The sequence below is a fragment of the Oncorhynchus clarkii genome, chromosome 17, assembly GCF_045791955.1.
Source record: "Oncorhynchus clarkii lewisi isolate Uvic-CL-2024 chromosome 17, UVic_Ocla_1.0, whole genome shotgun sequence".
NCBI classification, from domain to species: Eukaryota; Metazoa; Chordata; class Actinopteri; order Salmoniformes; family Salmonidae; genus Oncorhynchus; species Oncorhynchus clarkii.
The window spans coordinates 5,396,099-5,412,519 of NC_092163.1; the positions used below are offsets into that span (position 1 = coordinate 5,396,099).

The 16,421-nt window shown below is 43.3% G+C and overlaps 1 protein-coding gene across 1 annotated transcript; it reads right to left on the reverse strand.

The window, feature by feature from the left end:
* Nucleotides 1–254: 254 nt before the first annotated feature.
* On the reverse strand, nucleotides 255–15,644 carry LOC139370298 (zinc finger protein 271-like). Its single transcript, XM_071109690.1, has 3 exons — nucleotides 15,131–15,644; nucleotides 4,282–5,227; nucleotides 255–1,089 (listed from the first exon to the last, which is right to left on the reverse strand). Exons 1-3 carry the CDS (start codon nucleotides 15,633–15,635, stop codon nucleotides 255–257), a joined length of 2,286 nt encoding a protein of 761 aa, XP_070965791.1. The 5' UTR covers nucleotides 15,636–15,644.
* Nucleotides 15,645–16,421: the final 777 nt, after the last annotated feature.

Sequence of the window (16,421 nt, forward strand, 5' to 3'; positions counted from 1 at the left end):
TGCGGCATAAACACAAATTCTCAGTAAAAAAAGAGACAGAAAATAGCTTCTTTATTCTCTCATGTGCAACGAACCTTGAAAACCACGATGACCCTACCTCTTCAAAGAGTATCTTCAATAAATCTGACCTGAACTTGTCTTTTCCTACTAGCACTGACTTCACTGAGAACTATTTAATGAAGGGAAAATGTACTTACTATGTCTGTGATGTGTGGCTGTCTCACCTAGCTACCTTAAGGTGAATTCAACAATTGTTATTCTCCCTGGATAAGAGTGTGTGAAATGTAATGGGATTTCAGTTCCCTTAATCGGGAAAAGGTCTTTCCACAATGAGAGCAGTGGTAGGGCTTCTCTCCTGTGTGTATCCTCTCGTGCTCTTTTAGGTTCCATAACCGGGCAAAACTCTTCCCACACTGGGAACATTGGAAGGGCTTTTCTCCTGTGTGTGCTTTCTCATGCTCTTTGAGATGGCATGACCGAATAAAGCTCTTTCCACACTGAGAGCAGTGGTAAGGCTTATCTCCAGAGTGAATTATCTTATGTAAATTCAGGTTCCCTAACTGGGTAAAATGCTTTCCACATTGGGAGCATTGGAAAGGCCTTTCTCCTCTGTGTGTAGAGTGAATTCTCTCGTGTATTTTCACGCCCCATAACTCAGTAAAACTCTTTCCACACTGAGAGCAATGGAAGGTCTTCCTTCCTTCTTTGTGTATTCCTTGGTGCCTAATTAGGGTCCTTAACCGGGTAAAACTCTTTCCACACTGGGAACATTGGAAAGGCTTTTCTCCTGTGTGCGTCCTCTCATGTGATTTCAGGTGTGCCAACAGGGTAAAACTATTTCCACACTGGGAGCATTGAAAAGGCTTTTCTCCTGTGTGTGTCCTCTCATGCCTTTTGAGGGCCTGTGATCGTGAAAAACTCATTACACAATAGGAGCATTGGTAAGGCTTCTCTCCAGAGTGAATTCTTTCATGCATTTTCAGGCTGTCTAACCGGCTAAAACTCTTTCCACACTGGGAACATTGGAAAGGCTTTTCTCCTGTGTGTGTCCTCTCGTGCTCTTTTAGGTTGTGTAACTTGGTAAATTTCCTTCCACAGTGGGAGCAGCAGTGTCGTCCTACTGGTTTGGCAGTCTCTAGGTCTGGTTCCCCTGAATGATTCTTCCCTAAGTCTGGTTCCCCTGAAGGACTCTTCCCCAAGTCTGGTTCCCCTGAAGGTCTCCTCCCTGGGTCTGGTTCCCCTGAAGGCCTCTTCCCTGGGTCTGTTTCCTCTGAAGGACTCTTGTCAGAGGGAGAGTCTGGTCTCTCTCCTGTCAAAGACAGAGTATTTCGTTAAACAGACCTGAATGAAACCGCCACATGATAAAAAGTTTTCAGAACATTTCCATAATAAAAAATAAAATAACATTTATGAGCAGGTTGAAAGAGACAGTTGTATGGATGCATATACATCCTTCTTTGTGTACACTTGACAGTTGAAAACGCTTCATGTGCTAGTCATGTTGCTAGTCATGTGCTAGTCATGTTGCTAGTCGTGTGCTAGTCATGTTGCTAGTCATGTTTGTCATGATGCTAGTCAAGTTGATAGTCATGATGCTAGTCATGTCGATAGTCATGTCGATAGTCATGTCGATAGTCATGATGCTAGTCATGTTGTTTGTCATGTTGCTAATCATGTTGCTAATCATGTTGATAGTCATGATTCTAGTCATGTTGATAGTCATGATGCTAGTCATGTCGATAGTCATGTCGATAGTCATGTTGCTAGTCATGTTGCTAGTCATGTTGCTAGTCATGTTGTTTGTCATGTTGCTAATCATGTTGATAGTCATGTTGATATTCATGTGCTATTCATGTGCCAGTCATGTTGCTAGTCATGTTGCTAGTCATGATGCTTGTCATGTTGCTAGTCATGATGCTTGTCATGTTGCTAGTCATGTTTGTCATGTTGATAGTCATGTTGATAGTCATGTTGATAGTCATGTTGATAGTCATGTGCTAGTCATGTTGCTAGTCATGTTGATAGTCATGTTGATAGTCATGTTGCTAGTCATGTTGCTAGTCATGTTGCTAGTCATGTTGCTAGTCATGTCGATAGTCATGATGCTAGTCGTGTCGATAGTCGTGTTGCTAGTCGTGTCGATAGTCGTGTTGCTAGTCGTGTTGCTAGTCATGTTGATACAGCGAAGACAAGTGGAGTTACCAGGGTTTAAAACATGTGTTTTTTCACAGGTCAGTACAGGTGCATCAAAGCTGGGACCGAGAGACTGAAAAACAGCTTCCATCTCAAGGCCATCAGACTGTTAAACAGCCATCACTAATACAGAGAGGCTGCTGCCTACATACAGACTTGAAATCATTGACCAATTTAATAAATTAATCACTAGTCACTTTAATAATGCCACTTCATTTTTTTTGACATATCTTTCATTACTCATCTCATATGTATATACTGTATTTTATACCATCTATTGCATCTTGCCTATGCTGCTCTGTCATCGCTCATCCGTATATTTATATGTATTTATTCTTATTCCATGTCTTTACTTATATTTGTGCGTATTAGGTAGTTATTGTGGAATTGTTAGATTACATGTTAGATATTTCCGCACTGTCGGAACTAGAAGCACCAGCATTTCGCGACGTGTCCGATCTGGTCAGCATGTAAGACAACAACAGCTAATCAGCTAAGACAACAACAGGTAAAATGGCAATGAATGGCCAGAGAGGGTCAGTTAACTACACACAGGGCCTGAGTTCGAGGCTGGGGACGACAGATAAACAAAAAATAAACAAAATGGAGTATCGTGATTAATGAACAGCCCAGCAGTCATCAGCTATGTGGCCAAGTGATCATAGGGTCCAGTGAACAGCAATAGATGGAACAGGGAAGCCGCGGGGTAGTCGTTACTACGCTAGCATGCGGGAGACATGGCGTTTAAAGTTAGCAGGCCGGGGTAGGTAGAAGCGTTTGCTCCAACATCCGGCAAAGGCCGGTTGAGTGCACAGCGGATGGAGTTACGTCGGCAGACCAGTCGATGGATGGTACGGCGGGGCGCCGTGTCGACAAAGAGTCTGGGCCAGATGGCGAAAGAAGTTTGCTAGTCGGGAGATGGGCCTGGCTTGCGGCTAACTGGTGCTAGTTTCGGGGCAGGGGCGTTAGCCACTATAGCCAATCGGTAGCAGCTAGCTAGCAGCGATGATCCGATGCAAAGGTCCAGAACTTACGGTATGGATCCGGTGGAGTAGTGGATTGTAGCTGTGTTGGGGTAGAGTCATCGGCTGAGTAGCCGAGTGATCACAGAGTAGGCCGGGAGGTGGGCCTGGCTCAGGGCTAGCTTCGGGGCTGGGTCACTCTGTGGCAGCTAGCTAGCTGTGATGATCAGGAGTAATGGTCCAGGGTTTACGGCAGGAATACGGTGTTGTAGTGGAGTAAACAGTCCAATACTGGCAGGCTGGCAAGTATTATCCAGGCAAAAAAAAAACTGGTGTCTGTGCAGAAGGTAAAGGTCGCTAACAATGACTAAATAGCTAGTAGCTAATTAACTGGTTAGCTTCTGATGGCTAGGTTCTGATGGGGGTTCTAGCTATAAGGTCTAAAAAATAGCGGATCCGTATGACATTGGGTGAGGCGGGTTGCCGGAAGGTATATTTAATTTAAAAATTTAAAAAATATTGAAAATAAATGTGTATATATATATATATATATATATACAAAAAAGACAGAATACAAAAGTAAACGAGGGGACGACAAACCACGTCTGCACCACTACTACACCATCTTGGAATTACAATAATTGTTATTAATTGAAATAAAATGCACATTAGAACATTTTAAAACAAAAGTAGCCATTTTGTTGTATGATTTCATTCATACAATTTGATTTCATGCGGCATAAACACAAATTCTCAGTAAAAAAAGAGACAGAAAATAGCTTCTTTATTCTCTCATGTGCAACGAACCTTGAAAACCACGATGACCCTACCTCTTCAAAGAGTATCTTCAATAAATCTGACCTGAACTTGTCTTTTCCTACTAGCACTGACTTCACTGAGAACTATTTAATGAAGGGAAAATGTACTTACTATGTCTGTGATGTGTGGCTGTCTCACCTAGCTACCTTAAGGTGAATTCAACAATTGTTATTCTCCCTGGATAAGAGTGTGTGAAATGTAATGGGATTTCAGTTCCCTTAATCGGGAAAAGGTCTTTCCACAATGAGAGCAGTGGTAGGGCTTCTCTCCTGTGTGTATCCTCTCGTGCTCTTTTAGGTTCCATAACCGGGCAAAACTCTTCCCACACTGGGAACATTGGAAGGGCTTTTCTCCTGTGTGTGTTTTCTCATGCTCTTTGAGATGGCATGACCGAATAAAGCTCTTTCCACACTGAGAGCAGTGGTAAGGCTTATCTCCAGAGTGAATTATCTTATGTAAATTCAGGTTCCCTAACTGGGTAAAATGCTTTCCACATTGGGAGCATTGGAAAGGCCTTTCTCCTCTGTGTGTAGAGTGAATTCTCTCGTGTATTTTCACGCCCCATAACTCAGTAAAACTCTTTCCACACTGAGAGCAATGGAAGGTCTTCCTTCCTTCTTTGTGTATTCCTTGGTGCCTAATTAGGGTCCTTAACCGGGTAAAACTCTTTCCACACTGGGAACATTGGAAAGGCTTTTCTCCTGTGTGCGTCCTCTCATGTGATTTCAGGTGTGCCAACAGGGTAAAACTATTTCCACACTGGGAGCATTGAAAAGGCTTTTCTCCTGTGTGTGTCCTCTCATGCCTTTTGAGGGCCTGTGATCGTGAAAAACTCATTACACAATAGGAGCATTGGTAAGGCTTCTCTCCAGAGTGAATTCTTTCATGCATTTTCAGGCTGTCTAACCGGCTAAAACTCTTTCCACACTGGGAACATTGGAAAGGCTTTTCTCCTGTGTGTGTCCTCTCGTGCTCTTTTAGGTTGTGTAACTTGGTAAATTTCCTTCCACAGTGGGAGCAGCAGTGTCGTCCTACTGGTTTGGCAGTCTCTAGGTCTGGTTCCCCTGAATGATTCTTCCCTAAGTCTGGTTCCCCTGAAGGACTCTTCCCCAAGTCTGGTTCCCCTGAAGGTCTCCTCCCTGGGTCTGGTTCCACTGAAGGTCTCCTCCCTGGGTCTGGTTCCCCTGAAGGCCTCTTCCCTGGGTCTGTTTCCTCTGAAGGACTCTTGTCAGAGGGAGAGTCTGGTCTCTCTCCTGTCAAAGACAGAGTATTTCGTTAAACAGAGACCTGAATGAAACCGCCACATGATAAAAAGTTTTCAGAACATTTCCATAATAAAAAATAAAATAACATTTATGAGCAGGTTGAAAGAGACAGTTGTATGGATGCATATACATCCTTCTTTGTGTACACTTGACAGTTGAAAACGCTTCATGTGCTAGTCATGTTGCTAGTCATGTGCTAGTCATGTTGCTAGTCGTGTGCTAGTCATGTTGCTAGTCATGTTTGTCATGATGCTAGTCAAGTTGATAGTCATGATGCTAGTCATGTCGATAGTCATGTCGATAGTCATGTCGATAGTCATGATGCTAGTCATGTTGTTTGTCATGTTGCTAATCATGTTGCTAATCATGTTGATAGTCATGATTCTAGTCATGTTGATAGTCATGATGCTAGTCATGTCGATAGTCATGTCGATAGTCATGTTGCTAGTCATGTTGCTAGTCATGTTGCTAGTCATGTTGTTTGTCATGTTGCTAATCATGTTGATAGTCATGTTGATATTCATGTGCTATTCATGTGCCAGTCATGTTGCTAGTCATGTTGCTAGTCATGATGCTTGTCATGTTGCTAGTCATGATGCTTGTCATGTTGCTAGTCATGTTTGTCATGTTGATAGTCATGTTGATAGTCATGTTGATAGTCATGTTGATAGTCATGTGCTAGTCATGTTGCTAGTCATATTGAAAGTCATGTTGATAGTCATGTTGATAGTCATGTTGCTAGTCATGTTGCTAGTCATGTTGCTAGTCATGTTGCTAGTCATGTCGATAGTCATGATGCTAGTCGTGTCGATAGTCGTGTTGCTAGTCGTGTCGATAGTCGTGTTGCTAGTCGTGTTGCTAGTCATGTTGATACAGCGAAGACAAGTGGAGTTACCAGGGTTTAAAACATGTGTTTTTTCACAGGTCAGTACAGGTGCATCAAAGCTGGGACCGAGAGACTGAAAAACAGCTTCCATCTCAAGGCCATCAGACTGTTAAACAGCCATCACTAATACAGAGAGGCTGCTGCCTACATACAGACTTGAAATCATTGACCAATTTAATAAATTAATCACTAGTCACTTTAATAATGCCACTTTATTTTTTTTGACATATCTTTCATTACTCATCTCATATGTATATACTGTATTTTATACCATCTATTGCATCTTGCCTATGCTGCTCTGTCATCGCTCATCCGTATATTTATATGTATTTATTCTTATTCCATGTCTTTACTTATATTTGTGCGTATTAGGTAGTTATTGTGGAATTGTTAGATTACATGTTAGATATTTCCGCACTGTCGGAACTAGAAGCACCAGCATTTCGCGACGTGTCCGATCTGGTCAGCATGTAAGACAACAACAGCTAATCAGCTAAGACAACAACAGGTAAAATGGCAATGAATGGCCAGAGAGGGTCAGTTAACTACACACAGGGCCTGAGTTCGAGGCTGGGGACGACAGATAAACAAAAAATAAACAAAATGGAGTATCGTGATTAATGAACAGCCCAGCAGTCATCAGCTATGTGGCCAAGTGATCATAGGGTCCAGTGAACAGCAATAGATGGAACAGGGAAGCCGCGGGGTAGTCGTTACTACGCTAGCATGCGGGAGACATGGCGTTTAAAGTTAGCAGGCCGGGGTAGGTAGAAGCGTTTGCTCCAACATCCGGCAAAGGCCGGTTGAGTGCACAGCGGATGGAGTTACGTCGGCAGACCAGTCGATGGATGGTACGGCGGGGCGCCGTGTCGACAAAGAGTCTGGGCCAGATGGCGAAAGAAGTTTGCTAGTCGGGAGATGGGCCTGGCTTGCGGCTAACTGGTGCTAGTTTCGGGGCAGGGGCGTTAGCCACTATAGCCAATCGGTAGCAGCTAGCTAGCAGCGATGATCCGATGCAAAGGTCCAGAACTTACGGTATGGATCCGGTGGAGTAGTGGATTGTAGCTGTGTTGGGGTAGAGTCATCGGCTGAGTAGCCGAGTGATCACAGAGTAGGCCGGGAGGTGGGCCTGGCTCAGGGCTAGCTTCGGGGCTGGGTCACTCTGTGGCAGCTAGCTAGCTGTGATGATCAGGAGTAATGGTCCAGGGTTTACGGCAGGAATACGGTGTTGTAGTGGAGTAAACAGTCCAATACTGGCAGGCTGGCAAGTATTATCCAGGCAAAAAAAAAAACTGGTGTCTGTGCAGAAGGTAAAGGTCGCTAACAATGACTAAATAGCTAGTAGCTAATTAACTGGTTAGCTTCTGATGGCTAGGTTCTGATGGGGGTTCTAGCTATAAGGTCTAAAAAATAGCGGATCCGTATGACATTGGGTGAGGCGGGTTGCCGGAAGGTATATTTAATTTAAAAATTTAAAAAATATTGAAAATAAATGTGTATATATATATATATATATACAAAAAAGACAGAATACAAAAGTAAACGAGGGGACGACAAACCACGTCTGCACCACTACTACACCATCTTGGAATTACAATAATTGTTATTAATTGAAATAAAATGCACATTAGAACATTTTAAAACAAAAGTAGCCATTTTGTTGTATGATTTCATTCATACAATTTGATTTCATGCGGCATAAACACAAATTCTCAGTAAAAAAAGAGACAGAAAATAGCTTCTTTATTCTCTCATGTGCAACGAACCTTGAAAACCACGATGACCCTACCTCTTCAAAGAGTATCTTCAATAAATCTGACCTGAACTTGTCTTTTCCTACTAGCACTGACTTCACTGAGAACTATTTAATGAAGGGAAAATGTACTTACTATGTCTGTGATGTGTGGCTGTCTCACCTAGCTACCTTAAGGTGAATTCAACAATTGTTATTCTCCCTGGATAAGAGTGTGTGAAATGTAATGGGATTTCAGTTCCCTTAATCGGGAAAAGGTCTTTCCACAATGAGAGCAGTGGTAGGGCTTCTCTCCTGTGTGTATCCTCTCGTGCTCTTTTAGGTTCCATAACCGGGCAAAACTCTTCCCACACTGGGAACATTGGAAGGGCTTTTCTCCTGTGTGTGCTTTCTCATGCTCTTTGAGATGGCATGACCGAATAAAGCTCTTTCCACACTGAGAGCAGTGGTAAGGCTTATCTCCAGAGTGAATTATCTTATGTAAATTCAGGTTCCCTAACTGGGTAAAATGCTTTCCACATTGGGAGCATTGGAAAGGCCTTTCTCCTCTGTGTGTAGAGTGAATTCTCTCGTGTATTTTCACGCCCCATAACTCAGTAAAACTCTTTCCACACTGAGAGCAATGGAAGGTCTTCCTTCCTTCTTTGTGTATTCCTTGGTGCCTAATTAGGGTCCTTAACCGGGTAAAACTCTTTCCACACTGGGAACATTGGAAAGGCTTTTCTCCTGTGTGCGTCCTCTCATGTGATTTCAGGTGTGCCAACAGGGTAAAACTATTTCCACACTGGGAGCATTGAAAAGGCTTTTCTCCTGTGTGTGTCCTCTCATGCCTTTTGAGGGCCTGTGATCGTGAAAAACTCATCCGTATATTTATATGTATTTATTCTTATTCCATGTCTTTACTTATATTTGTGCGTATTAGGTAGTTATTGTGGAATTGTTAGATTACATGTTAGATATTTCCGCACTGTCGGAACTAGAAGCACCAGCATTTCGCTACAATCAAAATAACATCTGCTAACCCTGTGTATGTGACCAATAACATCTGCTAATCCATGTGTATGTGACCAATAACATCTGCTAATCCATGTGTATGTGACCAATAACATCTGCTAATCCATGTGTATGTGACCAATAACATCTGCTAACCATGTGACCAATAACATCTGCTAACCATGTGACCAATAACATCTGCTAACCATGTGACCAATAACATCTGCTAACCATGTGACCAATAACATCTGCTAACCATGTGACCAATAACATCTGCTAATCCATGTGTATGTGACCAATAACATCTGCTAATCCATGTGTATGTGACCAATAACATCTGCTAATCCATGTGTATGTGACCAATAACATCTGCTAATCCATGTGTATGTGACCAATAACATCTGCTAATCCTGTGTATGTGACCAATAACATCTGCTAACCCTGTGTCTGTGACCAATAACATCTGCTAACCCTGTGTATGTGACCAATAACATCTGCTAACCCTGTGTATGTGACCAATAACATCTGCTAACCATGTGTATGTGACCAATAACATCTGCTAACCCTGTGTCTGTGACCAATAACATCTGCTAACCATGTGTCTGTGACCAATAACATCTGCTAACCCTGTGTATGTGACCAATAACATCTGCTAACCCTGTGTATGTGAACAATAACATCTGATAACCATGTGTATGTGACCAATAACATCTGCTAATCCTGTGTATGTGACCAATAACATTTGCTAACCCTGTGTATGTGACCAATAACATCTGCTAACCCTGTGTATGTGACCAATAACATCTGCTAACCCTGTGTATGTGACCAATAACATCTGCTAATCCTGTGTATGTGACCAATAACATCTGCTAATCCTGTGTATGTGACCAATAACATCTGATAACCATGTGTATGTGACCAATAACATCTGCTAATCCTGTGTATGTGACCAATAACATCTGATAACCATGTGTATGTGACCAATAACATCTGCTAATCCTGTGTATGTGACCAATAACATCTGCTAACCCTGTGTATGTGACCAATAACATCTGCTAACCCTGTGTATGTGACCAATAACATCTGCTAATCCTGTGTATGTGACCAATAACATCTGCTAATCCTGTGTATGTGACCAATAACATCTGCTAACCCTGTGTATGTGACCAATAACATCTGCTAACCCTGTGTATGTGACCAATAACATCTGCTAACCCTGCGTATGTGACCAATAACATCTGCTAATCCATGTGTACGTGACCAATAACATCTGCTAACCCTGTGTATGTGACCAATAACATCTGCTAACCCTGTGTCTGTGACCAATAACATCTGCTAACCATGTGTCTGTGACCAATAACATCTGCTAACCCTGTGTATGTGACCAATAACATCTGCTAACCCTGTGTATGTGACCAATAACATCTGATAACCATGTGTATGTGACCAATAACATCTGCTAATCCTGTGTATGTGACCAATAACATCTGCTAACCCTGTGTATGTGACCAATAACATCTGCTAACCCTGTGTATGTGACCAATAACATCTGCTAACCCTGTGTATGTGACCAATAACATCTGCTAATCCTGTGTATGTGACCAATAACATCTGCTAATCCTGTGTATGTGACCAATAACATCTGCTAACCCTGTGTATGTGACCAATAACATCTGCTAACCCTGTGTATGTGACCAATAACATCTGCTAATCCTGTGTATGTGACCAATAACATCTGCTAACCCTGTGTATGTGACCAATAACATCTGCTAACCCTGTGTATGTGACCAATAACATCTGCTAATCCTGTGTATGTGACCAATAACATCTGCTAATCCTGTGTATGTGACCAATAACATCTGATAACCATGTGTATGTGACCAATAACATCTGATAACCATGTGTATGTGACCAATAACATCTGCTAATCCTGTGTATGTGACCAATAACATTTGATTTGATTCGGTATCATTAAATCACACAGACTAAATTGTTGGTATCGGCAGACGCAGAAGAAACGGACCAATCCAATGGGGGACAAAAGGAGTCTGTAGCTCAAACACAGAATGTTTCAAACGGTTTGGAACAGGCCAGGGACGATAGTATCGTGGCAAAACACCAAACGGTTTGGAACAGGCCAGGGACGATAGTATCGTGGTAAAAAACCAAACGGTTTGGAACAGGCCAGGGACGATAGTATCGTGGTATAACACCAAACGGTTTGGAACAGGCCAGGGACGATAGTATCGTGGTATAACACCAAACAGTTTGGAACAGGCCAGGGACGATAGTATCGTGGTATAACACCAAACGGTTTGGAACAGGCCAGGGACGATAGTATCGTGGTAAAACACCAAACGGTTTGGAACAGGCCAGGGACGATAGTATCGTGGTATAACACCAAACGGTTTGGAACAGGCCAGGGACGATAGTATCGTGGCAAAACACCAAACGGTTTGGAACAGGCCAGGGACGATAGTATCGTGGTAAAACACCAAACGGTTTGGAACAGGCCAGGGACGATAGTATCGTGGTAAAACACCAAACGGTTTGGAACAGGCCAGGGACGATAGTATCGTGGTAAAACACCAAACGGTTTGGAACAGGCCAGGGACGATAGTATCGTGGCAAAACACCAAACGGTTTGGAACAGGCCAGGGACGATAGTATCGTGGTAAAACACCAAACGGTTTGGAACAGGCCAGGGACGATAGTATCGTGGCAAAACACCAAACGGTTTGGAATAGGGGACGATAGTATCGTGGTAAAACACCAAACGGTTTGGAACAGGCCAGGGACGATAGTATCGTGGCAAAACACCAAACGGATGTAACTTCTTTTTTTTTTAGGAAAACAGCCCAAATGATGGCTATAGCACACAATATTTTACAAAGAGCAGGTTTTTAAAGGACCGAAGAGTAACTAAGTTAATTAGAGCTACCTCTACTGCAGAGGATAAGTTGATTAGAGTTACCTCTACTGCAGAGGATAAGTTCATTAGAGTTACCTCTACTGCAGAGGATAAATTCATTAGAGTTACCTCTACTGCAAGAGGATAAGTTCATTAGAGTTACCTCTACTGCAGAGGATAAGTTAATTAGAGTTACCTCTACTGCAGAGGATAAGTTCATTAGAGTTACCTCTACTGCAGAGGATAAGTTCATTAGAGTTACCTCTACTGCAGAGGATAAGTTCATTAGATTTACCTCTACTGCAGAGGATAAGTTCATTAGAGTTACCTCTACAGCAGAGGATAAGTTAGCGTTACCTCTACTGCAGAGGATAAGTTCATTAGAGTTACCTCTACTGCAGAGGATAAGTTCATTGGAGTTACCTCTACTGCAGAGGATAAGTTCATTAGAGTTACCTCTACTGCAGAGGATAAGTTCATTAGAGTTACCAGCCTCCGATTGAAGTCCAAATACATGTTTCACAGAGTTCAAGTAACAGACACATCTCAACATCAACTGTTCAGAGGAGACATGCATGAATCACTGCAAAGAAACCACTACTAAAGGACACCAATAATAAGAAGAGACTTGCTTGGGCCAAGAAACATGAGCAATGGACATTTGACCGGTGGAAATCTGTCCTTTGGTCTGATCAGTCCAAATGTTTGTTTTTTTGATTCCAACCACTGTGAGACGCAGAGTAGGTGAAAGGATGATCTCTGCATGTGTAGTTCTCACCGTAAAGCATGGAGGTGGTGTGTGGGTTCTTCGCTGGTGACACTGTGATTTATTTAGAATTCAAGGCACACTTAACCAGCATGGCTACCACAGTATTCTGCAGTGACACGCCCCTCCCATTTGGTTTGTGTCTAGCGGAACTAGATGACCTGACCTCCACAATGACCCGGCCTTTACCCAATTGAAATGGTATGGGCCGCAGAGTGAAGGAAAAGCAGCCAAGAAGTGCTCAGCACGTGCGAACTCCTTCAAGAAAAGCATTCCCGGTGACTACCTCATGAAGCTGGTTGAGAGAATGCAAAACTGTCATCAAGGCAATGGCTGGCTACTTTGAAGAATCTCAAAGATATTTTCATTTGATTAACAGTTTTTAGGTTACTACATGATTCCACGTGTTATTTCATAGTTTTGATGTCTTTGCTATTATTCTACAATGTAGAATAACTAACAGAATTCTGTCTACCGTGGTGGAAATATACCAGTCTATCTTCCTGTCAACTAACAGAACTCTGCTGGTTGTCCTGGTAACAGATACCAGTGGGAAGATCTATTTTATTTGTTCAAACTAAACTACAGCACTTACTTTGGTGAGTAAAATCTGATCCTTTCTTCTCTTCTCCAAGAATCTATGTCTAGGTATGTGCACATCCTCATCCTAGACTTGTCCTCTGCTTTTAACTGCATCTCTGTGGGACAGAGAGAGGCCCATCAGGCTGCTGAACAGTGGGACAGAGAGAGGCCCATCAGGCTGCTGAACAGTAGGACATAAAGAGGCCCATCAGGCTGCTGAACAGTGGGACAGAGAGAGGCCCATCAGGCTGTTGAACAGTGGGACAGATGAGGGCCCATCAGGCTGCTGAACAGTGGGACAGAGAGAGGTCCATCAGGCTGTTGAACAGTGGGACAGATAAAGGCCCATCAGGCTGCTGAACAGTAGGACAGGTAAAGGCCCATCAGGCCGCTGAACAGTGGGACAGAGAGAGGCCCATCAGGCTGCTGAACAGTGGGACAGAGAGAGGCCCATCAGGCTGCTGAACAGTGGGACAGAGAGAGGCCCATCAGGCTGCTGAACAGTAGGACAGAACGAGGTCCATCAGGCTGCTGAACAGTGGGACAGAGAGAGGCCCATTAGGCTGCTGAACAGTGGGACAGATGAGGGCCCATCAGGCTGCTGAACAGTGGGACAGAGAGAGGCCCATCAGGCTGCTGAACAGTAGGACAGAGAGAGGCCCATCAGGCTGCTGAACAGTGGGACAGATGAGGGCCCATCAGGCTGCTGAACAGTTGGACAGAGAGAGGCCCATTAGGCTGCTGAACAGTGAGACAGATAAAGGCCCATCAGGCTGCTGAACAGTAGGACAGGTGAAGGCCCATCAGGCTGCTGAACAGTAGGACAGGTAAAGGCCCATCAGGCCGCTGAACAGTGGGACAGAGAGAGGCCCATCAGGCTGCTGAACAGTGGGACAGATCAGGGCCAATCAGGCTGCTGAACAGTGGGACAGAGAGAGGCCCATCAGGCTGCTGAACAGTAGGACAGAAAGAGGCCCATCAGGCTGCTGAACAGTGGGACAGAGAGAGGCCCATTAGGCTGCTGAACAGTGGGACAGATGAGGGCCCATCAGGCTGCTGAACAGTAGGACAGAGAGAGGCCCATCAGGCTGCTGAACAGTAGGACAGGTAAAGGCCCATCAGGCTGCTGAACAGTGGGACAGAGAGAGGCCCATTAGGCTGCTGAACAGTGGGACAGATGAGGGCCCATCAGGCTGCTGAACAGTAGGACAGAGAGAGGCCCATCAGGCTGCTGAACAGTAGGACAGAGAGAGGCCCATTAGGCTGCTGAACAGTGGGACAGAGAGAGGCCCATCAGGCTGCTGAACAGTGGGACAGAGAGAGGCCCATTAGGCTGCTGAACAGTGGGACAGATAAAGGCCCATCAGGCTGCTGAACAGTAGGACAGGTGAAAGGCCCATTAGGCTGCTGAACAGTAGGACAGGTAAAGGCCCATCAGGCCGCTGAACAGTGGGACAGAGAGAGGCCCATCAGGCTGCTGAACAGTGGGACAGATCAGGGCCAATCAGGCTGCTGAACAGTGGGACAGGAAAAGGCCCATCAGGCTGCTGAACAGTGGGACAGAGAGAGGCCCATTAGGCTGCTGAACAGTGGGACAGATGAGGGCCCATCAGGCTGCTGAACAGTAGGACAGAGAGAGACCCATCAGGCTGCTGAACAGTAGGACAGAAGAAGGCCCAATGCACGGTCAGACAGTTGGCCAAAGAAATGTGTGACTTGTGTACTAACTTTCCAGTTTTCCATACTGAATGTTTTCTAGTGTATTGTGTTTGTGTACCTAAATGAATTTACATGTAAAATGGACAATAAAGAATATTGTATCATATCATTCATTTAAAGTAAAAAAATGCATGTACCAATCACAGATAATCCTTTAATATTTCCTACAGTACTGAACAACATATTCATGTGTAGTACTTCATTAGAATGCACCTTTAAAAACCACACATTGGTTCAACAACTGCCTGAGTTTGCGCCCCTGTTTCAAAGACCATACTCACTGGTGTTAATCAGGTCTTCAGTCTCCTCCCCAATTTCTTCCCTTTCTTTCACTCCCAAAATGTCCTCCTTTTTTATTGAGGGAGCCTCCTCTTCCACTCCAAACGGTTCTTTCTCTTCTTTCACTGTAACTTCCTCCTCTTCCATTTTGTAAGCTTCCATCTCCTCCTCTTCCACTGTGACAGCCTCTACCCCCTCTTCCACTCCAAATGGTTCTTTCTCTTCTTTCACTGTAACTTCCTCCTCTTTAATTCTGAAAGCTTCTACCTCCTCCTCTTCCACTGTAACATACTCTATTCCCTCTTCCTCTTTCATTACAAACGGTTCTTTCTCTTCTTTCACTGTAACATCCTCCTTTTTAATTCTGAAATCTTCTTTCTCTCCTTTCACTGTAACATCCTCCTCTTCTTCTTCTTCTTCCACGACAACGTTCATCGCCAGAGCTTCTTTCTCCGTCCAGCAGACCTCTGCTTCTTTAGCAGAGGGGGAGTAGTTTAGCGAGCTCATGGTCAGTGATGTTAGCTAGCTAGCATTAGTGACTAGCCTAGTCTAGTCTTAGCTCAGTATCACTCTTAACAATGTAGTACATTTAACAAGCATATTACGTTTACATTGTGTTAAAAACTAGATTAATATACAAATTATCAAAGGAGTTTCAATGCATCAGTTTATTGTTGGCTAGTAAGCTACCGAGGTAGCTGATTTAGTTGCCATTTTGTTTTTAGGAAGAGTCCCGTCCACTAGATTGTGTACAACAACAAAAAATCAACTGAAAGACTCACATCGCCATCTGCTGACTGGAGTTGGTAAAGCAGTTATTCACGACATTTATTCTGGCAAATAATTATAATAATATCAAAATGAGAAAATACATTTTCTCTAACCCCTTACAGCCAATACTTTCCTCATCACAAGATAAGATAATTACTTTTTTTCATCCCAATGGGGAAATGTTGTTTTCTGCTCTGTGTGTGTACAAACATATCATCAAACATACAAAGGACATCAAGAAAAGGACATCAAGACAACTGCAGACAATAAATATCAGAATAAAAGATGAGCTTCTACTTCAGTCAAATTTATTGTAAAAAGCCTTTACATTTCTTACAAAATAATAAGTTGTTTTATTGTTAGATTAAACAAAGATGTAGGCCTACTCAATAACATTAATAACTATTTTAGTGGTGACTCAAATCTGTAGCCTATAGTACGGTGAGTAGTCTAGATAGCTAATTTAGAAACATCTGTAGCCTGTAGTACAGTGAGTAGTCTAGCTCATTTAGAAACATCTGT

Coding starts and splice junctions, on each gene's coding strand:
- LOC139370298 (XM_071109690.1), bottom strand. CDS start 15,635: ATGAGCTCGCTAAACTACTCCCCCTCTGCTAAAGAAGCAGAGGTCTGC. Junction 5,228..15,130: donor TGAAGACCTGATTAACACCA/GTGAGTATGGTC, acceptor TGTCTTTGACAG/GAGAGAGACCAGACTCTCCC. Junction 1,090..4,281: donor TGTGGGAAGAGTTTTGCCCG/GTTATGGAACCT, acceptor CCACTGTGGAAG/GAAATTTACCAAGTTACACA.